Source organism: Sinocyclocheilus grahami, unplaced genomic scaffold (genome assembly GCF_001515645.1).
Source record: "Sinocyclocheilus grahami isolate Dianchi unplaced genomic scaffold, SAMN03320097.WGS_v1.1 scaffold519.1, whole genome shotgun sequence".
NCBI classification, from domain to species: Eukaryota; Metazoa; Chordata; class Actinopteri; order Cypriniformes; family Cyprinidae; genus Sinocyclocheilus; species Sinocyclocheilus grahami.
This window is the reverse complement of record NW_015505698.1, coordinates 715,590-740,939: the sequence shown is the minus strand read 5'-3', so window position 1 is coordinate 740,939 and position 25,350 is coordinate 715,590. Positions and strand designations below refer to the sequence as shown.

Sequence of the window (25,350 nt, the reverse complement as noted above, 5' to 3'; positions counted from 1 at the left end):
CGTTTTCGAGTAAATTATTTCTCTGATACTTCGTGTGTTAGCAGGGCTGAGTTTGAGAGCCAGGAGCACAATTGTGATGGTTCAGAAATCAAACTGCTTCAAACCTCCCACCTTTAGTTCCCTCTCAGAGCCCGACCACTCTCGCGCGTCTTGCGTCATTGGAGTCTGTGGTCTAGAGGAGGCGCGATTCAGGTTCCTCCGCTTTCACTCATTCAACAAGCTGTGCGTTATCCGAGAGGTTCTGGCAGCTTAACAGCAGAAAAAAACAACCCTATCACTGATCAGAAGAAATGGAGTTGGGGAAATTGAACCGAACCTCTGCAGCCACACGGTAACGCGAGCGTCGATGAGGAGAGGACTGAAGAAGTAAGTTACATAAACAGAAACACAACCGGCTTGAAATACATTGTGTGTGTGTGTGTGTGTGTGTGTGTGTGTGTGTGTGTGTGTGTGTGTGGAAGAGAGAGAGGAAGAGAGGATGCGCATGCGGTTTAGATTTGATATAGTCGTCTTTGAAGTAAAGACAGGAATAAACGCCATCCTAGATGAATATTAAAGGATCGACGTACCCGTGAATAATTTCCCTTGATCAGAAGGCAGAGCGGTCACGGGTTGGTGAAGAGAGAGAGAGAGAGAGAGAGAGAGAGAGAGAACCTGCAGCCTACAGAAATGGTTCATAAATTATCAATGTGTTGCGTGTAGCGAACTGCGTAATACATGCATCATAAAATTTAATATCACCTGAATATCTTATGTTAATTTGAGAAACTGTTTATATGAATAGGACATGACTGAATACTGATCAGATGTGTTGATCAAATGTCTCTTTTAATAGACAACTTTTTAAAAAATGGTGCAGCTCATTTTAAATCATTTCTACAATCATATATGATAAGCTGTCTTACACCTTATGAATTGCGGTTATTAAGAACATTAAAGGATTGTTCAGGTTTCAATACAAATTAGCCATTTAACTTGTACAATCGACAGCATTTGTTAATTGTTGATTATTTGTTCATGTTGATTACCAACAATTTTACCTCATCCCTACTAATAAAATGTAAAGCTTATAGATCCATAAAAGCACTTACATTCATTTTAAAACTTGTGTATTATTTAAGGTATAAAGTTGTTTTTATCATTCTTTTTACAGTAAAAGGGTTTAAGGCATCTTTGTCAAGGCATTGAATCTGGGAAAATTGAATAATTTAGTACTAGATTAATCATGTTATAATCCACATTATTTTAGTTTTGTGGCTTTTTTATTAAAACAGTGAATTTTTCAACATTTACAAATCACACCATAATTGTAAGTGCTTTACTGTATCCCATATTTTTGCATTTTTTTCTGGTAATCTCAACATTATGCCACACATGCTGTCAGTTAATCTTAACTTGTACTGAACCCGGAGTATCCCTTTTACAATTACTAAAATCTACAACTCTGTTGTACTACATGAGTTTGAGTGAGCCACACATGACCTTGTGCGTCAACATCCACCATGAATGTGTGTGTTAGCCAAGGGAGAATACTGCATGATGTGAATCTCATTTTAAGAATGAAAACATACTATTTAAAACTGTTTAGTAAAATATAGTTTTATAGCCTACTGCCTGAAATTTATTAAAGGTGGTTTAAAGTGGTAAATTTAAGATGCTATTGTTACATTTAAATGCCTTACTCAAAAATGAAAATGCACTTGTTTTTTTTTTTTTGCATGGCATATGCTGCAGCACCCTTATATATCCTGCATCTTTTGAATCAACAATTAGTGATTTAATAATTTGTGCATGTATTTTGTGCATTTTAGCCCTAATTTACTAAATGACTGCATGTATTAAATTGTGCGCACTTTAGTTCTTTTCAGTGTTTCTGCTTAACTAGTGGTTCTTTATGGTTCTCAGCCTATGTCATGTGCATCTTTCCCGCAGTGCATGCTGCTTGATGGCCTTAGCTGTCCATCAGTGTTGACCTCTTTAAAGGGGTGGTTGACTGTTTTTTTTTTTTTAAGGCTTGATTGTGTTTATGGGGTGCAGTCTAGCATGTGTTAATGCTTCGTTTTTTAAAAAACGCACAATTTTTCACACAATTTACCTATATTCCACACCGCTCTGTCCTTTCTCCTATAAACGCGCTTATCATTTCCTGCTTTTATGAAACCCCTCCCTCAGAAATACGCGATGGGCTCTGATTGGTTAGCTAGTCCAGTGTGTTGTGATTGGCTAAACTGCCTCTAGTGCACGTCTCACAGTAAAATCAACTCTGCTCAGAGTACATATTGTCCCAATCTACAGAGTGTTAAAGTAACACTGAAGCCGAGTTACCACTGTTGAGGATTATGTGATACGTTTTCATGTTTAAAAGCCTGAGCAGAAGTTGTTCATCTTCAACATTGTTAACAGCGGGTTTTCTTTATTAATGCTCACTCATCAATTAATTAATTGCTTAATTATCCCATTAACTTGGCTTCAGTGTTACTTTAACACTCTGTACACTGTAAAATCCAATAGTTTACCTTACTTAGATTTAGTTAGTTATCTTTACTTAGTTGTTATACTTACTAGGTTTTAATAAGTTACAGCTACTTTCAAGGCAAATAAAACCATTTACTTACTGTTTTGAGTGACACTTACTTAAAATATTCAAGTAGCCACAAAGGAACCAATGACATTAATAAACCAATGAGAGGCAGCAGTGCACTAATATGATGCTAATGTGCAACATAACAACAGCAGCAGAAGAAAGGAAAACGAGTCTTAATAGACTTTTCACTCATTTCCTCCACGTCTGCAATTATCTTTCACTAGTTGCATTCACTCGTTTCCCAAAGTCATCTTGAATGTTGAATTCTCAATACAACTGAAATATTTGAAAGAACATCACATAAGCTAACTTCATAAATTGATGTTGATTTACCTAAAATGTGTTTTTTTTAGTTCACAATTATAGTGATTAGCAGTCCCTTTGGTTGGGCACTTTGAACTTGGTTTACGTTACTATAATTATCTTCCTGTTAATGTAGTAATGCATTATGAAGTCAGAGTTATTTGATTTCAAAGGAAGAAAAGTAATAAATAGGTTGATTTTAGAAAGTGACCTATCTTCTAATTAAAGCATTAGTGCTTTAGTGCATTATTTGTGTGTGTGTTCATCAATCAACTTTATCAAAAACTTTTTCATAAAGATGACAATATGTACTTTGAGCAGAGTTGACTTAACTCGGGGGATTTTGCTGTGTAAACGTCCCGCCCCTCACCTCAGCGGCATGTGCTCCAGTTGTATTGTAAACTACGGCGTTGTTAATATCGCTTATCAACTTGAGTCCGATTGAGACGCAGAGGATATTAGTGAAGAGGATCGTGCAGAACCTGCGCAAGCACGGCTCTTAATGGTATGTTTTTTGTTTGTTGTTGTCTCATACTTTTCGATACGCTGTTGTAAATGCTACTGGTTCTGTTATAGGTTTTAATATAAGGTTTTATCCTGATTAAAGCTTTAATACAGTACGGCAACCGCACGTGCATCCATGTATAACGCTTCTCATAACTATGTGAAAATAAGTGTATAAATGGAACAGTTGTTTGAGCTGAGCTGGTGATCTGAATGAGAGATAAGAGAGAGAGAAAGAAATACAGAGCAGGGCGATGCGAGGAACAGTATTGAGAACCGCTGCTTTAGAACATTGATTTTGAAACTTGTGAATCCATTAGAATCATTAGAGAAGAGAATTGCGATTCATATATGAATAGATTTTTACATGCACCCCTAGTTTTCTTCCTCTTCTCTAAAGTAGCGCAGTGTGGTCTCGCCTCTTTTGTTGCATGTTCCCGGGTGCAGGGTTTATCTGGGTTTGTGATGTCACAAACCCGGGAAGTATCTCATTGTAGTCCCTATGAGCCGTTTTTGTAGGCATTAAACTGCCAGAAATTTAAAAGGCGATATCTTCGTTTGCATTGAACTTTCAGCGCCGCAACTTTGCAGATATTGTTCATGCTCAAACAGCAACATTACACACTAACTAACATTAAAAAAGTGAAATCACAATCAACCACCCCTTTAATCAGGGTAGACACCATACTGAATTTTACATGGATGACAACAAGGCTGTGAGAGACAGACTTACAGACTTTACAATGACATGCACTGTATAAATGTCCTAGATCACAAGTATTTTCAAATCTCACAACTTTTAAAATACTTTTACCAAGTTTCTGTCGACTGAAAGAAAGTCTTTTAAAGACGATTTATCAGCTGAAGAACTGGCATGTTGTTAAATAACAGTACAATCCACTGTACTTCATTACAGCTTCATTTCAGTCCTGTCAAAAATAAAATATTGTGCTACTCTGACTAAGGTCTATAGTTTCTCTTCTTCTCTGTCTACTAGAGAAGACTGATATATATTGCATTGAAATCACTAGATAATTAACATGCTAAAGTCACACACAGACTTAAACATTCAGCACGTGAACCACAACAATGGTAACAATTCAATTTAATTTATTTTCATTACTTGTAACAATAGCCATTTTATTTGCTCTTTTTGTTGTGCTGCTACTGACACAAGACAGCAAATAAAATTGTCAAATAAAATCAACAACTATAAAACAAAGCAACTGTATAATTTATTCATACCGCAATGCACTCTGGGAGTCAGTGAGTAGCTATACTAAGTCATGAGTAAACCTAAATGAAAGGATCAAGTACCCCCTACAGTTCTTTTTTAGTTACTAGAACTCTCGTGTAAGTAAGCTATACTAACTAAGCATCTGTCAGTACAACATACTATTGCTATTTCACTTTACTTAGTTTTTTCAAGGCAATCGGTTTGCATGCTTTTTTTAAGTAAGCCCAACTAATTAGATTTTACAGTGTAGATTGGGACAATATGTACTTTGAGCAGAGTTGACTTAACTCGGGGGATTTTGCTGTGTAAACGTCCCGCCCCTCACCTCAGCGGCATGTGCTCCAGTTGTATTGTAAACTACGGCGTTGTTAATATCGCTTATCAACTTGAGTCCGATTGAGACGCAGAGGATATTAGTGAAGAGGATCGTGCAGAACCTGCGCAAGCACGGCTCTTAATGGTATGTTTTTTGTTTGTTGTTGTCTCATACTTTTCGATACGCTGTTGTAAATGCTACTGGTTCTGTTATAGGTTTTAATATAAGGTTTTATCCTGATTAAAGCTTTAATACAGTACGGCAACCGCACGTGCATCCATGTATAACGCTTCTCATAACTATGTGAAAATAAGTGTATAAATGGAACAGTTGTTTGAGCTGAGCTGGTGATCTGAATGAGAGATAAGAGAGAGAGAAAGAAATACAGAGCAGGGCGATGCGAGGAACAGTATTGAGAACCGCTGCTTTAGAACATTGATTTTGAAACTTGTGAATCCATTAGAATCATTAGAGAAGAGAATTGCGATTCATATATGAATAGATTTTTACATGCACCCCTAGTTTTCTTCCTCTTCTCTAAAGTAGCGCAGTGTGGTCTCGCCTCTTTTGTTGCATGTTCCCGGGTGCAGGGTTTATCTGGGTTTGTGATGTCACAAACCCGGGAAGTATCTCATTGTAGTCCCTATGAGCCGTTTTTGTAGGCATTAAACTGCCAGAAATTTAAAAGGCGATATCTTCGTTTGCATTGAACTTTCAGCGCCGCAACTTTGCAGATATTGTTCATGCTCAAACAGCAACATTACACACTAACTAACATTAAAAAAGTGAAATCACAATCAACCACCCCTTTAATCAGGGTAGACACCATACTGAATTTTACATGGATGACAACAAGGCTGTGAGAGACAGACTTACAGACTTTACAATGACATGCACTGTATAAATGTCCTAGATCACAAGTATTTTCAAATCTCACAACTTTTAAAATACTTTTACCAAGTTTCTGTCGACTGAAAGAAAGTCTTTTAAAGACGATTTATCAGCTGAAGAACTGGCATGTTGTTAAATAACAGTACAATCCACTGTACTTCATTACAGCTTCATTTCAGTCCTGTCAAAAATAAAATATTGTGCTACTCTGACTAAGGTCTATAGTTTCTCTTCTTCTCTGTCTACTAGAGAAGACTGATATATATTGCATTGAAATCACTAGATAATACGAATAGTTAAAATTAAAAAATAAGTTTTTTGGGGGGTGAAGAGATTTGAAAATACCTACCTACCTGCTCAGGATGACCTACCAGTAATAAAATGTCTGTCATGACAACTCTCAAAGGGATTAGCATTGATAATGTAGATGACAATATTAATGTGTTTGGTCTTGGCGGAATAGATTTGCTCCGCTGCTGCTGCTGTGGCAGAGCAAGTACCGAGACTTGCTACTGCCAATACATCCACAACATGCTGCTGTGAGCATATAAGAAATACTGCTGCTGCACATATAACATATATGAATAACCCCCATATAGCATACATGAATCACCTCGTAGCAGATCTATACAGGTGGAGCTGGGGAAGGTGGAAGGTTTCTGAAGCACACTGCAACTGCTGCAAGCACTAGCCAAGTATTTGAATGTTGAGCAGCGAGCTCATTGGCTGCTGATCCAAAAGAACCAATCAGCTGCACTATGTGATAATGTCATTGAATTGTCAGATTTAGACCTATCGGACAGCACCATCTAGAGTTTCATGCCAGAACTTTAGATTTAACCCACAAACCTATCCCTAACACTGAGCCTTTGCTTCACAAGCCCCAAAAGATGTTATGCTTTCACAAGCATAAGGGTGTGAGATAAACTGTCTACAGAATAATATGTATAAAGGGATAGTTTGCACAAAAATGGAAATTCTGTCATTATTTACTCACCTTTATGTTGATCTCATATGCAGAGTCCAAACTAACCTTTAGCTACACAAGCCAATGGTTGATGACTTGTGAAAATGTACTAGCCATGAATATTTTTTAGCGGTCATGAAACTGTATTTGTATTATTTGATATTGTCAACTGGCAATATCACCATTTGATATACTTACCAATGGCGATTGTGACTCATATTTGATGCTTGGTGAGTGGTAATTTCTTTCTTCAGTGGAACGTGATAAGTACATTTTGAACAAGTCTATTTATGGTCTTTAACAAGCTGCAGAGAAAAGTGAGCAAAAGAGGCACTTTTTACATGGACGATACAATCTTACATCTTTCCCACAGATTCTTAGTCTTCGACCTGTACACTCTTAAAAGCATCACTTTTACAGTCAAGTCTTAAACTGCATAAAATTGCCTCAAACAGCATGGGATGCAAGCTTTCTCACCCTCAAGGACTTGAGTCTCAATGGTGAGAGCCTGCCCACACAAAGAAGCCTTCAAACATTTCTTTGTTTTGTGTGTCCGTCGCATACACCAAATGACTTCTCCGCTTACAGATCAGAAGCTAGCTGATGATCTTTTCACCAGGTCTGCGTCACAACTCACCAGCACTCTATTGATTAAAGCTGTGGTTTTCAGTCATGGTCCTGGGGACCCACTGCTCTGCACATTTTGTAGATCTCTCTAATCAGACACACTCAGTTCAATTTAGAGTTCTCTACTAATGAGCTGATTATCTGAATTTGAATCAGAAGGGAGACAAATGTGCAGAGCATGATTGAAAGCCACTACTTTAAAGCACATCTCCTGTACAAGCATCCTCAACCTGAAGCACAGGAGTTCTTTGGACTGACTCATGAAATGGATTGAACTAGGCCCACATATAACTTACAAGTTTTGCGAGGCACATTAATGAAGGAGGACTTGTCTCTGAGAGGTTTCAGGGCTTTTCTAGAACAGCAGAAATGTATCTTAACATACAGTATCTTTATCTTTAAGAATGGCTGTACTAGTAAATTCAACCCCCACATAACTCACACACAGTTATGTGTGAAAGAAACACATGCTGCTGACTGTAAAGCACTGTAATGACTGAAGTGTTGGTAATTATAATTGCCAGACTAAATGAGTGTCTGCAAGAAAATTGAGAAAAATCATACTTTCAGAGACAGAAAAATAAATATTTTTATTTTCCATAGCTAATGGGACATAAAGTAAAAAAAATAAATAATTACCAGGCACTCAAATGAAGAAATGTGAATTTATTATTATTATGGGTTCAAGTGCATAGTGCTGCAACCCTATTGCAATTTTTAAGATTTTCAAAGATCACTATTCTGACCTAAAATTGATCAGGCAGACCAAACCATAAGGTGTAGAGACCTGAAACTATGAGGGATAGTAGTTCCCACACCGTCTGCAACGTCACCAAGGCTTGCCCTGATCGATAACTCCTAAACCACTCTTTGCAGAATCCTTTACTCAAGACGAATAAACACAACATATTTGATCGCCACCCTGGCAACACTGTTGGCTATTTTGAATTTTTGGAAAAACCTACTTTTTCGAAGTAGTCCTGTTTTTTTTTTTTTTTGCCCGATTGGAGCCAAACCAGTGCAGAAAAATGATCTGGATAGTGAATATCAATAATTATCAAACAAAGTTGAGTTTTCAACTCCCCGTCGCAAAGAGACACCAAAACGTTCAAAAGAAATTGGGCCACTTTTTCTAAAATGGCTATAACTCTTGAACGGAATGAGATGTTTACACCAAACTCGATACACATATGTAAGACCTAAATCTGAGGTCACGTGACAAAAAAAACGTGGAGTTTGGCCAGTGTGTGGCACTATAATAGGACAAAAATATCAAAATGGCTATAGCTACGCATCCGCTAGTCTGATTAACTTGAAAATTGTCATGCAGTGTCTGTCCAAAATTAAGGGCCATGGCTGTCTATTTCTGTACCTTAAAAAAAACATGGACAAGATGAAATTTGAGCACCTATTAGACGGTATTAACGGAGGCCGATCAGAACGAAACTGAGTGGGCCTTTTTGACCCACGGCCTTAAAGGTCTGGGAGAAACTTGAAAGAAAGAAATCGGCCACTGGGTGCAATATCACATTTTTTAAGTGTGTAAACAATTGTATATTGCGCAATTTGTTTTATCATATGATAAATCTCTGTTAATTTTAAACAACCACTGCTGTCAATCAAATTGTTTGAATTATTCAAGATTATTAAAAAAAAAAAAAACTTTTGCAAACTAGTCCTAGATTTTTTTGTTTAACCTCAAAATCCACTTCGGTACAATTCTCTGGACTCTCTAGGTCAATAATTATCAAAAATGTTGAACTTTACAATTTGGTTAGCTATAACATTGTCATTTAGAAAATGGGCGTTGCCAAATATACCCAAACGCCTATAATCCTGAACAAAAACTCTGAACTTCACAAAATTAGGTGAGCACATGCAGTGTATGATTCTAAAGAAGCATGCCAACTTTTATGGATATCATACTATAGGTGGCGCTATAACAGCCATAAATGTTAAAAATATATATATTTCTATGGCAATTTACTTGGAATTGAAAATACTCTGTTTAATCATTGATTTAGGTGGTTACAGGCTTGCTAAATAATACTTACTGTATTTTTTCATTTGTACTTAAATGCATTGAAGCACTTGAACTCCGGAAATCACTGCTTGCAGCTAGATTCTCAAATTACAAAGCTTTGGAGAACACTAGTAGTACTAGTACAACACCCTTCAGACACCACAATGCAGTGTTTGGGAAAGAAGAGAGAGAGACACAATGCAGCCATGCATGTAACATAAAAAAAGATACCAAAAAACATCCTTTAGACATTTTTATTAGATTTAAGTTTTTGTCACTATTTTGTGTCCCTTGTTAAATTGAGAACTCTATAGTTGGAAATGTACACTGATAATTTTGAAGCAATAATTGGAACAAAATTCAGTTGAATGGTAACATGCAAAATTTCATAATTTTACTGACTCTCATATAATTAATTTGACTGACCTAAAGTTGTTAATATGTAAATGTCAAGGTTCTGTCACTATCGGTCCGGTTTATTTTTAGTTTGGTGACTTCTATCGTCTTGTCTTTGTGCGAGTGTGTGGTTTTGAGTTCACACAGGCCATGCATCCTTTCGTTGGCGTGATACGTTGTATGTTTGGAGTAAGGGCGTAAATTTCATCTAACAGTAGGGGGGAGACAATAAACATAATTTCTCAAGAGCAATTTTTGAAGGGGACACAAATAATACAGCCAAAATTGTACTTGTAAGGATAGATATTTGTACACAGCATGGAGACCGTTTAAATATTAGTTCAGTTCATAGGTTCACCACACGGTCATATTATAATTATTAAATTATTTTGCATCCTCCACATAGTATTTTAGGTTTCGTCTGGGACTGAGGATGTCTCTTATTTAGATATATTTAATCACAGCAAGCCCACTGCTACCCAACACATTGGTAGGTCTACAATATTAGCCTAATATAAGTTCACACTCAGGCTTATCGCCATGTTATTTTGTAGTGGGTGACTTACTGTCCAACAAGCTATGGTATTAAAAGCTAAGCTAGGTAACCTTATAATCACTCATTGAAAAATACTTTGGATATCATAATTTTTTGTCATGACTAATTTATCTATGATCCAGCATCATCTGTATTAAAGAGAAACAATCACTTCATCTGATGTTTAAAGTGAATAAAATAGCCTCGACAGCCTACTTACACACAACTACTGAAGAACTTTGTTTTCTTCCACCGGACTCGTGTGTGTATCATGAGGTAAAGGGGGAAAGCAGGCAGTGGACCAAACCACTGTGAGGCAAGGGAGGGGGGACTCAAAACGTTTTTAAACTTAAAACACTTTTTTGCATTTATATTGTTTTACTACTTACACAATTATTTTAAGTATATATTAGGGCTGTCAGTTTAATGCGTTAACTAAAATATTTTAATGCAGTTTATGCACTGGCCCCGCCCCCAGACCTGTACATCATTTTACATTTCATACAGTTGACTGTTGACAAATATGATGCGGGGCAACAACTCCATAAATGCAGTTATGCCCTAAAATTCAATATTAAAGAGAAACAATCACTTCATCTGATGTTTAAAGTGAATAAAATAGCCTCGACAGCCTACTTACACACAACTACTGAAGAACTTTGTTTTCTTCCACCGGACTCGTGTGTGTATCATGAGGTAAAGGGGGAAAGCAGGCAGTGGACCAAACCACTGTGAGGCAAGGGAGGGGGGACTCAAAACGTTTTTAAACTTAAAACACTTTTTTGCATTTATATTGTTTTACTACTTACACAATTATTTTAAGTATATATTAGGGCTGTCAGTTTAATGCGTTAACTAAAATATTTTAATGCAGTTAATGCACTGGCCCCGCCCCCAGACCTGTACATCATTTTACATTTCGTACAGTTGACTGTTGACAAATATGATGCGGGGCAACAACTCCATAAATGCAGTTATGCCCTAAAATTCAAAATATTGGTGCAAAAAATGAGTTTTTTTCTCATATTTATATCATACAATATCGATATCACACGAGCAGGGAGAGCAGTAGGCTATTACACAAGTGCTGTTTTTGACCCGAATATCACAAGTTAAATGCGATTTCATACATTTCATAAAGTAAGAAGTTGATATTGTGTTATATTTTAAACAAAATATTATGTGTTTTTGCTCAATTCTTCAAAGAATATATAACCTTTAAAGCCACAGCAGAATTGTTGCGCGTCTCCGAGCAACACAGCGGTGTTTAGTTTCTGAATGAATCCGTGTTTTGAACGAATCGTGTGAACCAATGATTCAAAGACCCATTCATAAAGAGAATGAACTTCATTACTGAATGAATCATTCAGTTGAACGAATCGACTGAAGACGTTTACCGCCACCTCCTGGCAGATTTAGTTTCTTATTTAGAGTATCATTTAATTAATAATAATAACAACAATAATAATAAAAACATTAAAGGGATAGTTCACCCAAAAAATTTAAATTCTGTCATTTACTCACTCTCATGTCGTTTCAAACCTTTCTTTTGTGGAATATAAAGGAAGGTATTTTGAAGACTGTTGGTACAAAGCTGTTTTGGTTACCAATGACTTTCATTGTATGAACAAACAATACTGAGATGTTTCTCAAATGATCTTCTTTTATGTTCCATAGTTTATGTTAGGCCATTGTAGCCTAAATGTTTGTGTAATACATTTTTTTGTTGAATCAAATAAAATATTTATTTGGTAAATAAACTAAATAATAACTAAAAAATAAACTAAAGCTACAATTTGTCCTGATGCCCCCATTCCCCCGCAATTTACACCCCTGGTTTGGAGTGTGATGTTCAGATCCTAGCACTTCTGTCCGTTTTGTTTCGGTTCAGTGTCGGGGTTCAGATATTCATGCTCTATCTATATTTTGTCTTTGTTGTGAGCACATGTGGTGAGTGTTCATTCTCTCACCATGCGGTCTTGTCTCATGCCTTTTTTTTTCTTGTGTCATGTTTGGTTTAGCATTCAGCTTGTGAGTGGTCTCATTGGCCATGTGTTCTTGTGTTATGTAACTAAATAATAACTAAAAAATAAACTAAAGCTACAATTTGTCCTGATGCCCCCATTCCCCCGCAATTTACACCCCTGGTTTGGAGTGTGATGTTCAGATCCTAGCACTTCTGTCCGTTTTGTTTCGGTTCAGTGTCGGGGTTCAGATATTCATGCTCTATCTATATTTTGTCTTTGTTGTGAGCACATGTGGTGAGTGTTCATTCTCTCACCATGCGGTCTTGTCTCATGCCTTTTTTTCTTGTGTCATGTTTGGTTTAGCATTCAGCTTGTGAGTGGTCTCATTGGCCATGTGTTCTTGTGTTATGCTTTGTGCGAACAGATGGCTTTTGTGTTTGTTTCTATATGCAATGTGTTCTTCTCTCTATTGTTGAACACTCTTGTTACCTGATCATTGGATAATTTGTCCACCTGTCTTCTTTTGTTATCCTCACTGTTTGGTTTCCTATTTATCCTTTCCTTGTGCTTTCAGTCCTGTGATAATTTGTTGTCTTTTATACCCTTGGGTTCGTTGTCCTGCCCCATTCCTTCGGGGTAGTTTTTGTTTCTTTTTTTAAATGTAATAAAAAGGATTATTGCTCTGTGCATGAGTCCTCACCTCATCCCTTACCTCAAACCTCACAGTAAGAGCCTACTTGTTTAAAGGGGATGTTTCTTTGTAAAAAAACAAATATACAAAAGCATAGGATTTTAGATCAAGTGTTTGGATTTGGATGTGCGACTCACTGAACATATCTTAAATGTATAGAAAGAGAACTAAATCAGAGGTTTAGAGATGGGGAAATTTGCACTTATGTGAACCTAGTTGGGAAAGTTCTAAAAGTAAATAGTCCCAGACTACAGTTCTAGAAAGATCAATCTCCCTTTTGTAACATTTCTGTGTGATAAGTTCACAAAGAGTTTTAATAAACAAGGGAAATGAAGCAACACACTACACTTTACCATAAACAAGATCAAACATAGAACAAAGAGAGGCTTAAATACACAGACAAGTTAATCAAAAGGAACTGAAATATGTGCATACTAATTACAAAACCATAGAAACTAATAACTAAAGATAATACAGGCAAACAGACACAGGGAAAACAAGACAAAAAACAAAATCATATGGAACATAACTTTGACAACACTGGCATCAGATGATGAAGAGTCTTGTTGTTATGGTACTAGGGTTGCCAACCATTCCATATTAGCTGGGACGTCCCGTATATTTTGCTTAATTTATGTGTCCCGTATGTGACCTCCCTTGTCCCGTTTCTTGACAGTTAACCTCTGACTGATACAACAGCAGCAGTACTGATCACTTGAGAATAATCACCGACACCTGTTATCATCCAATCACAGCCACCCTCACGCAGTATACGTTAAGTAAATCAGAAAACGTAACAACTGTTCAACGAAGGCTGCGGAATAGGGCTGTCAAAACAAATTCGAATTTCGAATATTCGTCGAATTTAAAATAAAAATCCACATTCGAATGCAAAAACCTTGCATTCGAATTTTAGGTGTGCGTTGCAGGCAGCCTTATCAGTGGCACACGAGATGCGATGACGATGTAGGTGTCATTGCATTTTAATGCTTTTCCAGTTGCATTAAGCCTATCCATTTTAGCCTTGAACCCACTGGATGTGGCACTGCTACGTTTTTCAATCAAAATATTGCGGAAAAAGAGATCATCATTGCGAAGAATGTTGTTTATGTTAAAACCGAAACCAAGCCGTTCACACAGAATGCATATTTATCGCATTTTCTAGAGGGACATCTATCACCATTGCACTCGCGTCTCGCTAAAGAGAGCTGCATATTTAGAAAGCCATGTAAAATTAAAGTAAGTTCAACTTTTAAAACTCATGTCTCGAAACTTTATGGCGGTTTTCCCCATCCCACTGCACCTAATGTTTTTAAATGAAGAAAGTACTCTTTGTGATTGGTTTTCGGTTCTTTGTATTAAACTATACATACATACATGATGCTGTTTTGTTTCTAATTGTTTAAGCAACTTAATTATATATGGTTTATAAACATTAATTTAAACATTATACACTTTTTTCAAAGCTAGTCGTGTTATTTTATTGCTTTGAAGAAACGTGCATTAGTAATATTTTGCTCGATGCGCTCTCTTGTGGCCTCAGGAGAGAAGCCAAAAGCCTTTTCCCCCTAACTGAAATTATGCCTTTTAAATTTGAATATTTAAGTACAAAATTCGAATTTAGATTTTCAGCCATTTTGACAGCCCTACTGTGGAATCCTATCAGCTGGTCGCTTCCGCCTCACAGAAAGCGGCGCTCACGCTAAGACCAATTCCGTCCGTGTTTTGACTTCAGTAAATCAGTTTTGGCAAATACAAACAACGTGATTATTTTTCATGAGTCAAACATCCAACATGAAATTTTATTATTTGAGTCCCAATAAGACGAAAAATAGCAGTAAATTAATTTTCTGTTGTCTCTTTATGGTTTTGCCCTTTTTAGGGTTAACAAAGACTTTTTTAGTTATTTTATTATTATTATCTTTTTTACATATGGAAGAGTAGTGTTTCTGCAGCTCAAACAAGTGTTCCTGTAGTAGAAGTATCACTGCCAAGGCCATAGGTTTGAGTCTAGAAAATGCATGAACTGTACTATGAATGCAGTATAAGATGCTTTGGGTACAAGTGTTTTATGAATGCATAAAGTAAAGGTCACGATTAATTAAATTTGTTTAACACAGCCAAATGTAAGCAATGCAGGTAGCGCATTCATTCAGTTTGACATTACAGATTTATTCTGTGCAATTTTAATGACTTGAAATAAGAGCACACATACAAATTCCATTTATCAGTAAATTCATTATTTTTCATGAGTCAAACATCCAACATGAAATTTTATTATTTGAGTCCCAATAAGATGAAAAATAGCAGTAAATTAATTTTCTGTTGTCTCTTTATGGTTTTGCCCTTTTTAGGGTTAACAAAGACTTTTTTAGTTATTTTATTATTATTATCTTTTTTTCATATGGAAGAGTAGTGTTTCTGCAGCTCAAACAAGTGTTCCTGTAGTAGAAGTATCACTGCCAAGGCCATAGGTTTGAGTCTAGAAAATGCATGAACTGTACTATGAATGCAGTTTAAGATGCTTTGGGTACAAGTGTTTTATGAATGCATAAAGTAAAGGTCACGATTAATTAAATTTGTTTAACACAGCCAAATGTAAGCAATGCAGGTAGCACATTCATTCAGTTTGACATTACAGATTTATTCTGTGCAATTTTAATGACTTGAAATAAGAGCACACATACAAATTCCATTTATCAGTAAATTACTGCTGGACTACTGATATGAATGTGCGTATAATCTCATATTATCTCATATTATGCTTTTCTTTCTTTGTTCTGTTTGTTAGTGGCTGCTCCTGACCTCCTTGATCCTAAAACAGCCACTCACAACTCCAAACCACGCCTGTCGTTCTCAGCTCAGCCTGTGCTGCTGAAGTCTCCAGATGACTTTGAGCCTCGTGTGACTGTTATGCGCTGGAAAACAGTGCTGAGCGTCTTCCTGCTGGTGGTACTGTACTTGATTGTCGGAGCAACTGTGTTTAAAGAGCTGGAGCAGCCTCATGAGACGTCCCAGAAACTGGCCATCCTGGTGGAAAAACTGGAATTCCTTGAACAGCATCCATGTGTCAACTCATCAGACCTGGAAAACTTAGTGAAGGTGAAACAGCTGACATGCACTCAAACCAAATATTGGACAAAACACATGTTGGGCTACTTGGGTTACACATTTTAGGTTTCTTATTTATCTGTCCCAAATGTCAGGTTATACTGAATTGATGCTGGGCTCATTTTACTGATTATTTTCATCTTTAAAATAAGAACATTTAATTTATTTTTATTGATGAAAATAACATTTACTGGCCTGTCTGATCCTGGGCTGCATCATAAACCAAAGGTTTACGAGAAACGCAGCCCTGTTCAGTTTATGACTACTTATGTTGTGAAAGAAAGAAACACTTTTTCACTGGAGAAGCTTTGCCTTCTGTTATAGACCCAAACATTAAAATTTTGCCTCCTGTCAAACCAGTCTCAGGATCAATCATACTAAATTGCTTTCATTGCAATGAAGGAAACTGTCAATACTACAAGCGTGTGAATGAAGCTCTGTTGATTAAAATAAGAGCTGGTATTTTGATGGGAGGAGAAATTTTAAAAACAACACGTGTGTGCTTTGTAAAAGAGGCACACATGGAGAACTATGGTGGAAGGAGGAACACAGCTGAAGCCTTTTTCCCCCTTCTAAAATGGTAAAGTTGGAGATTTGGAAATATTTTGGATTCCAAATAAATGCAAATGGATTGTTGGTTGAAGAAAATTCCCCTTTGTGTAAGATACTTGGATAGAAAGTGGCACTGAAACAAAGGATAACTTCAAAATGTTTTGCTAGACTTGAAATTAAATTAAATGCACTTTACAATCATAAGAGGGAGTCTTTCCTCAACCACCACCAGTGTGCAGCATCCACCTGAATGATGCAACAGCAGCTACAGTACAACGGTGCCAGTGCACTCACCACACACCAGCTACAGGTGGAGAGGAGGGAGATTGTCAAGGTCAAGGACCTGTTTTGCCCCTGTTTCTGTTCCTGTTTTCCCTTATTTGGTCATGTTCCTGTCCTCGTTCAGTCTGAATAGTTTGATTATGATCCCCTGCACCTGTGTTTCTCCAATCTTCCCGTATTTAAGTCTATGCCCTTGCGTTCTGTATTTGACGGGTCTACAGGTTATGTTCGTGTGTCATTCCTCGTTCCTGTTGTGGATTTTCCACTGTGTTTGTTCATTAAAGTACTGTTTAATGCTTCTCTGCGTCTCCTGCGTTCCTTCCTGCAGCGAATCGTGACAAAAGACCCGACCTAAACAGTTACCTCCGTTAGTTCCCTCCAGTTTTGTTTCCGTTTTTTCTCCAGTGTTTTTTGTTTCCGTTGTGTCTATGGATCCCCTCGTTCGTCCTGATTTCCTCCTCCTCCTGCTGGAGCAGGGGGACAGATCTCTCGAGGACCATACAATACTGTTCCGGCTGCTAACTAACACCACCAGCTACCCAGACGACGCGCTCTATGCGTTCTGCGATGTGAGTTTAAACATCAAGTACAGAGCGCCCTCGTCCGAAGATGGTCATCTAGAGCACTTTGCCGTCTTCATGGAGTGGATACTGGCGAGAAACTGATCCCTGCTCACCGTCAGTTCCGAGGAGGATCTCGCCAGTACCACTCCCAACCCAGAGCCCAGCCCACCATCTCCCCACAGTGCGGAGCATCAACCCGAGCCCACTGATGACGGAGAGCCAATTCCCTCCGCGATCGACAAGCCAGCGCAAAGCCGAGCGACTGAGCAGAGGATCGCCCCGGATGTCAACCCCAACCTGTCAGACCAGGTGCGAGAGCCGTCGACAGTGCCCACCATGAGGGAGCTAGCCGTGGACGGTGAGAACACGGAATGGAGCTCCGCTCACTGCACCGCAGCTGAGGGTAAGCTGATTTTACAACTGGGACTGCTGGACTTCGAGGGGGACCTTATAGACTGGGAAACGGAGCTGGAAGCCGATTTTCCCCCTCTCCTCCCTCCTTCCTCGGAGCCCATTGTCACCCGTTTCCACGTCCAGCCCAGAGTGATATGGTGCGAGCTCCACAGTGCTGTCATCCTCCATCTTCACAGTGGCTGGGGCCCGTAGACCCTTCGGCTCCACCATGGCTCCTAGCTCCCTCCTCTCCGCCGTGGCCCATCTGTCCACTGGCTCCGCCGGGCTCCCTCGTCCCTCCAGCTCCGCCTTGGTCTGTCGTCGACCATCCTGCACCTCGGGACTTCACTCCTCTGGCTGTGCCTTGTCCCTCCGGCTCCGTCAGGCTCCTCCTCAGTCCTCTGTCACTCCGGCTCCACCGTAGCCATCTGGATCTCCGCCTCGGTCGCCGGCACCATCTGCTCTTCCTTGGTACTCCGGATTCTACAGGTTATGTTTGTGTGTCATTCCTCGTTCCTGTTGTGGATTTTCCCCTGTGTTTGTTCATTAAAGGACTGTTTAACGCTTCTCCGTGTCGCCTGCATTCCTTCCAGTAGCGAATTGTGACAGAGATAGAGCCAATTCAATGCATGGGGATTATTAGGAGGCCATGATTGACATGGGCCAGTGGAGGGAATTTGGCCAGGACACCGGGTTATACCCCTACTCTTTACGAGAAGTGCTATGGGATTTTTTAGTGATCACAGAGAGTCAGGAATTCGATTTAACGTCTCATCCGAAGGACGGTCTTCACAACAAGCATCCAGTACAAATCAGGAAGATAAAGGTAAGTTATGATGCTGTACTTCTATTTTCCACATTTTTGAATACCAAATAGATGTGGCTCTTAGAAAAAATTCACTTTTCTGTCCAAGATACTAGAAAAGGTAGTATCCTCACAATTATATTCCTCCTTAGAGAAAAATGCTATCTGTGAGGATTTCCAGTCAGGATTTTGACCGTATCATAGTATTGAGACTGCTCTCATTAGAGTTACAAATTACCTGCTCTTATCATCTGATCGTGGTTGTATCTCTCTATTAGGTGCTACTGGATCTTAGTACTGCGTTCGACACTATTGACCAAAACATTCTTTTGAATAGACTAGAAAACTTTGTTGGCATTAATGGAAGTGCATTAGCATGGTTCAAATCGTACTTATCTGACCGCCATCAATTCGTAGCAGTGAATGAAGAGGTATCATATCGATCACAAGTGTAGTATGGAGTACCTTAAGGCTCAGTACTAGGGCCGTTACTTTTCACGCTTTACGTCAGGAAACACGGTGTTAGCTTTCACTGTTATGCTGATGATACTCAGCTCTATATTTCTTCGCAGCCCGGTGAAACATACCAATTGGGAAAATTAACGGAATGCATAGTTGATATAAAAAACTGGATGACGAGTAATTTCTTACTGCTAAATTCTAAAAAAGCAGAGGTGTTAATTATAGGACCTAAAAACTCCGCACGTAATAACCTAGAACACTGTCTAACACTTGATGGCTGCTCTGTCAATTCTTCGTCATCAGTTAGGAATCTAGGTGTGCTATTTGATAGCAATCTTTCCTTTGAACGCCACATTTCTAGCATTTGTAAAACTGCATTTTTCCATCTCAAAAATATATCTAAATTACGACCTATGCTCTCAATGTCAAATGCAGAAATGTTAATTCATGCGTTCATGACCTCAAGGTTCGATTATTGTAAAGCTTTATTGGGTGGTTGTTCTGCACGCTTAGTAAACAAACTCCAGCTGATCCAAAATGCAGCAGCTAGAGTTCTTACTAGAACCAGGAAGTATGACCATATTAGCCCGGTTCTGTTAACACTGCACTGGCTCCCTATTAAACATTGTATAGATTTTAAAATCTTGCTTATTACTTATAAAGCCCTGAATGGTTTAGCACCTCAGTATTTGAACGAGCTCTTATTGCATTATAATCCTCCACGTCCACTGCATTCTCAAAACTCTGGCAATTTGATGATACCTAGAATATCAAAATCAACTGCTGGTGGCAGATCCTTTTCCTATTTAGCGCCCAAACTGTGGAATAACCTACCTATCATTGGTCGGGAGGCAGACTCGCTCTGTCAGTTTAAATCTAGATTAAAGACCATTTCTTTAACCTGGCTTACACATAACACACTAACCATTCAATAAAGAAACTGTCCATGTATGGCAATGCATAAACACCCACAACGTCTGTGCTGAATGTAATTTGCATGGCGCGGTTCTTGTGGGTCGATTCTGAGTACAGTATTTTAGAGGAAGCAGCAGTGCCATTTCAGTGGTGATTGCACTTGCTTAAACCAGTCTGTGGGTGGTTAGTATAATATGAATATTTGTGTGCTAAAATAAAAAAATATTTAGTTAATTGTTGCTCAGACAGATGCAATAGGTAATTTGGCTGTGGCTTTGTTTGTAGCTATTTTCATTGGACTTCAGAGTGCAATGAAAAGGCGATAAGCTAAGTCATTTATGGTTTTAGGTATTTCCTTTATACAGCGCTTGGGTTTAAATCTTCTTTCTCTTTGTTGAGTCTAAGGCCCTGTCCACACGCAGCTTTTTCTACGCAGTTTGGCCGTTCGTCCACACACAAACGCAGCAGCAGTTCACTAAAACCGAAAATTTTTTAAAACGCCTGCCAGGGTGAAGATTTAAAAAAAAACTCCAATTGCAGTGTTATCGTGTAGACAGCGAAATCGGGAGTTTTTGGCTTGTGATGTCGGCGCCTGCGCTGTTATCTCCGCCTACTGGAGACTTTTTCAGGCTTCTGATTGGCCAACATGGCTTTACGGTTGAGATTATATCGCCACCTGTTGGTTTGTTATGTTCTTGACAGTGCTTCATAGCATGCGTTTGCGTTTTCATGTGGATGGAGATTTTTTTTTAAACGGAAGAAGGAAAAACCTTAGTTTATAAAAATACCCGTGTACATGTGGACATGGCTTAAGAAAGCTCACAGATCTGTTTATGTTCTAGTCACACACACACACACACACCTCACAGATGTTTCAGTCCTTGCTTAAGTGTGCTACTGATTGCTACTTCAAACAGCACACCTGAGGCTCTTTGCCATTCAGATAATAGATCACATGTGTCACAGTCGAGAGCTCCGTGGCCCTGATCACCTCCATCATCCAGCAGTGTACCTAACGGCTCAATCACAAAAGTATACTTAGGTTTTTTTTTTTTCACATAAGCTAGCATAGACTGGAAGAGGTTTTACTTTCCATGGTGCTGGTGGAGTGATCGATGCAGGCTGATTACAGGAGATAGGTGTAAATATGTATAGAATAGAGACCTGAATATTGATGGGGTAAAATGCATGTCTCACACATGGCAGAAGTGTGCATATTAGTGGAATATTTTGATATTTTATGGAGACAACTTGTTATGGGTCACAACCATTTTATTTAGAAAAAAATGTGAGTTTGCACTTCAAATGTGTGGACATGCTGAAGCTCCAGACATGTGTTCCACAGATCAAATCTTATTTCTCGCAGTAATTTTATCACAAAATGAAGAAATAATCACATTCACCAAATATATTTTTTTCATGCAACTGTGAAAGGGATTTTTACAATTCTTTATGTAAGAATATGTGAATTTTACTTTATATATTTGTTGAAATACAGTACTGCAGTTAACTTCCTGAAAATGTGACACGTGAAGTTTGTGGATCTGTGGCAATTTCAAAACATTGCTCTCTGTTTGTTTAAGAGGTTCAGCATATAAACTACCTGCTCTGTCAGTTGCTTGATATAAGGGGTGGGACTACCAGTCTGGCCAACCAATGACAGATAGGGAGGTTTCTTTTTAAATCTGCTTAGAAACGGTCATTATTTTTGTAATTTCAATTGATGCTACTAGTCTGTTAATCATTAAATATTTTAATATGTCGTACACTGAGGCAGAAACAGTTTTACTTTGAAATGTGTGTGAGCATATGGATATTTTTGGAATATGTGTAATAATAGAAAACTTTTTCTCTTATCACAGCAAGTGGTGTCAGCGTTACGAACAGGAGTGAACCCTTCAGGAAACTCATCCAATCAGAGCAGTTTATGGGATCTCAGCAACTCCTTCTTCTTCGCTGGAACAGTTATTACAACCATAGGTAGTAAAGGACACACACAAGCATACATGTAGTACGTGAGCCATCACACTATCTACTACTTAGGCAGCAGCAGCATCTTTTTTGACTTTATCCATTGTTTCTGTTTAAGGCTCATAAGAACAGTGATTGTTCTCAACATGTATGTTAAAACTGCCGGAGTAAACCAAAAGGCTGGAATCTGAAGTCAGTTTGAGTTTTTTTTTTTTTTAAGAACACTGTGATGATGTCAAGCAGTGGATGCAAGCTGACAGATGGAGCTGAGTCTGCTCAAAAGCATTAACAGTTAAAAATGTTAAATTTATGTCAGAGAAATTTAATGTTTGTTGCCCACAGCGGAAGAGCAGCTAACAGATTGCTTAGTGCATGCAAGGCAATTAAACATGTACTTTATATAGCATAAAGCACTCACCTTTCTTGGAAAAGAATGCTGTTATCCACTGGACCTCTTTAGTCCTTGTTGCATCTTTCTCTTCTTTTTCAAGTGCTTTTAGTGACGAGATCAGTGTGTTTTTGTGCCTGATGTTATATGATGATCTTTAGCACTATTCAAATAGTTAAAATTCTTATAATCTGACGTCTGCAATTTCATGTACCAATTTGGATGGGACTAACATCTCCGTGTTTATTACAGAGGTGGGTGTGTTTTCTAGATGTGATGTGGTTGCATGTTTCACATACGGCGTATATATCTAATGAAATATGTATTAATATAATTTAGTTTATTACAAAAACTTAATTTAAATAGACTTCACATGAATTTATTGAAGTGGCCGATAAACATAAACCCATGTAAGTGAGCAGTAAAATCTAGTATCTTCCCTGACGCTGATGTTAAAATGGCCCGTCTTAGCATTTTCCATGATTTTTATCTCTCCTTATTAATTTTCTAATTTAATTTTATCGTTGGATACCATCCATAGTGAAAGGTGCAGCATGGTGCGCAAATGGTAGCTCAGGTAGGCCAAAAAACACACGAGGAGAAGCACTGGCATAATACAATATCAGCAATCACAGACATTTGCATTCGGACGGGATTCGATTTCTCAGAAGACCATTGAGTTTTTGCCGAAAAACAGTAGGTAATTCGGCTGTGGAATTTTTACAGAGGTTGTGTGAGAAAAACTCAGACATGGCAAATTTATATGGGATTAAAATCACAAAGTGGGTCTGTGAAACAAATTTCTCTAATGTTCCCATCCGAATAGGGCTTTTGGCTGAATTTTCCCCAGTCGCACAGGTTAGGTTACCTGTCACGCTACAGTGAGATAAACGCATGAAGAAGATGAAGATGAATGCAAACAGTCTTTAATAAATCCACACAAGATCCAGGACAGAACAGGCAGGAGCACGCGTAGGGACGAAGTAGACCGGACCGGGGAACTAAACCTGGGACTAAAGTAGGGGTGCTAATGAGGGACAGACAGGTGAGGAGGATCAACTAATGAAGACACAGGTGTACTGACTAACATAATCAGACATGGGGAAAAACTGGGTCACAGAACACATGAGGAATGAAAACACAACAAAAACAGATCGTCCCCCTACCGGAAGGCATGACCTCGCGCCGCAGGAACAACAAAGGGAGGGACGGAGGGGGACTTAGGAAGAGGACAAAGGAGTGGATGTGAGATGGTGACGGGATGGCAAAGGGCTGGCAGGAAGGCAGGCAGACAAATACTGGAGGAGGTTGGGGTGGAGGACGGACCCCCGGGAGGAGGACGATGAACAGAGTCCAGGGTGGAGATGATGGAGGGAGGAGCCAGGACGGGCACAGAAGGGACCTGGGCGGATCAGATTGATATATAGGGGTGCTAATGAGGGACAGGAACTTGGAGGAGCCAGGCGGGACCCAGGCCACAGTCATGATGGCGGCCTACGGTGGAGCCGACGGAGGGAGGAGCCACGTTGGAGGAAAGGCTGATGACTCCAGGGGGCCGATCGATGCAACGGAGCAGGTGGTGGAGCCTGAGGCGGAGACGGAGAGCCAATGAGCCAGGGCGACGGGGAGGATCCGGAGGGCCAAGGCAGAGCAGATGGCTCCGGCAACCAAGGCGGGAATCCGGAAGGCCGCGGTAAAGCCGGATGCGACAGAGGACCAAGGTGGAGCCAGAGAGATGGAGGGACGAGGTGTAGCCGGAGGAGTGGAGACCTGAGGCGGCGGATGGTCGACGACAGACCAAGGCGGAGCCGGAGGGACAAGGGAGCCTGCCGGCACTGGTGGACTGATGGGCCATGGCGGAGAGGAGGGAGCTAGGAACCATGGTGGAACTGCTGGGTCGAAGGGCCGAGGTGGAATCCGGGACTCAGAGGCTGGAGGCGGAGACAATGGGTCTGCCAGTCTCCATCGGCGTCATGGCTGGAGGATCCCTTGTCTCTGCCTCCAGGAGACAGCGGTGGCCATGGTGAGGACTGGTACAGAGGTGGTGGGAGAGGGAGGCTGGGTGGGAGTTCAAGATGGTCAGGGGCTTAGGGACGATGTGGGCTGCCCACGCACACCATAATGCCACTTCCAGCACCGTGAGTGCCAGCGACAGGGGAACGACCTCTGTGGTCGCTATGGTATAAGCATACAGTTCAGGGCAGACATATAATTCCAGGCAGACGGACAGTTCAATATAAACAGACAGTTCAGTTACGATCTCCGTGGTCATTTCAGGACATACAGATGATTCAGGGCAGGCAGAGAGTTCCTGGACTGACGTCGATTGAGGCTCTGGCTCCGGGGCAATCCTCAGTTCTGTCGATCTCCTAGGCGATGGCTCGTCGGTCGCGGTGGGCTTTGGCTCTCCGTCAGCGGTGAGCTCAAACTGTAGCTCCGCGAAGCAGGGTGGTGGTAGGCTGGGCTCTGGGTCAACCATAATAACTCAAAATAAAAACTGGCAAAACGAAAAAACAAAACGTGGGAACACACGCCGTGCACTTTCACTTTCAGGTCCAGTCTTCTGTCACGCTACAGTGAAATAAACGCACGAAGAAGATGAAGATGAATGCAAACAGTCTTTAACCCTTTCGCATGTGAGTTTAAAATATTCTAGCTGAGCCCCCAGCGTGAGTTTTTTTTTTTAGGCGACAGTTATTTTAGAATGTATGCCTTATTGTTTCCATGGCGACGTGGCATGCTTGTCATGTGACACAATGCAGCCACAATAGCTCTGTATGACACATGGATCGGTTTTATTTCGTTTTTTCTGTTTTATTCAAAATATTCACAAACATGCTCACTATATTATGAAATATCTGATATTC

The 25,350-nt window shown here is 39.5% G+C and overlaps 1 protein-coding gene across 1 annotated transcript in view; it reads left to right on the top strand.

Annotated features, from left to right (window-relative positions):
- The first annotated feature begins 206 nt into the window (after positions 1–206).
- kcnk2b (potassium channel, subfamily K, member 2b) overlaps positions 207–25,350 on the top strand; it is a 48,827-nt gene continuing 23,683 nt past the window's right edge. Inside the window, exons 1-3 of the mRNA XM_016237592.1 lie at positions 207–366; positions 15,833–16,143; positions 21,987–22,104. Of these exons, the coding sequence (XP_016093078.1) occupies position 366; positions 15,833–16,143; positions 21,987–22,104 (430 nt within the window). The 5' untranslated portion in view covers positions 207–365. The remainder of the gene's footprint in view (positions 367–15,832; positions 16,144–21,986; positions 22,105–25,350) is intronic.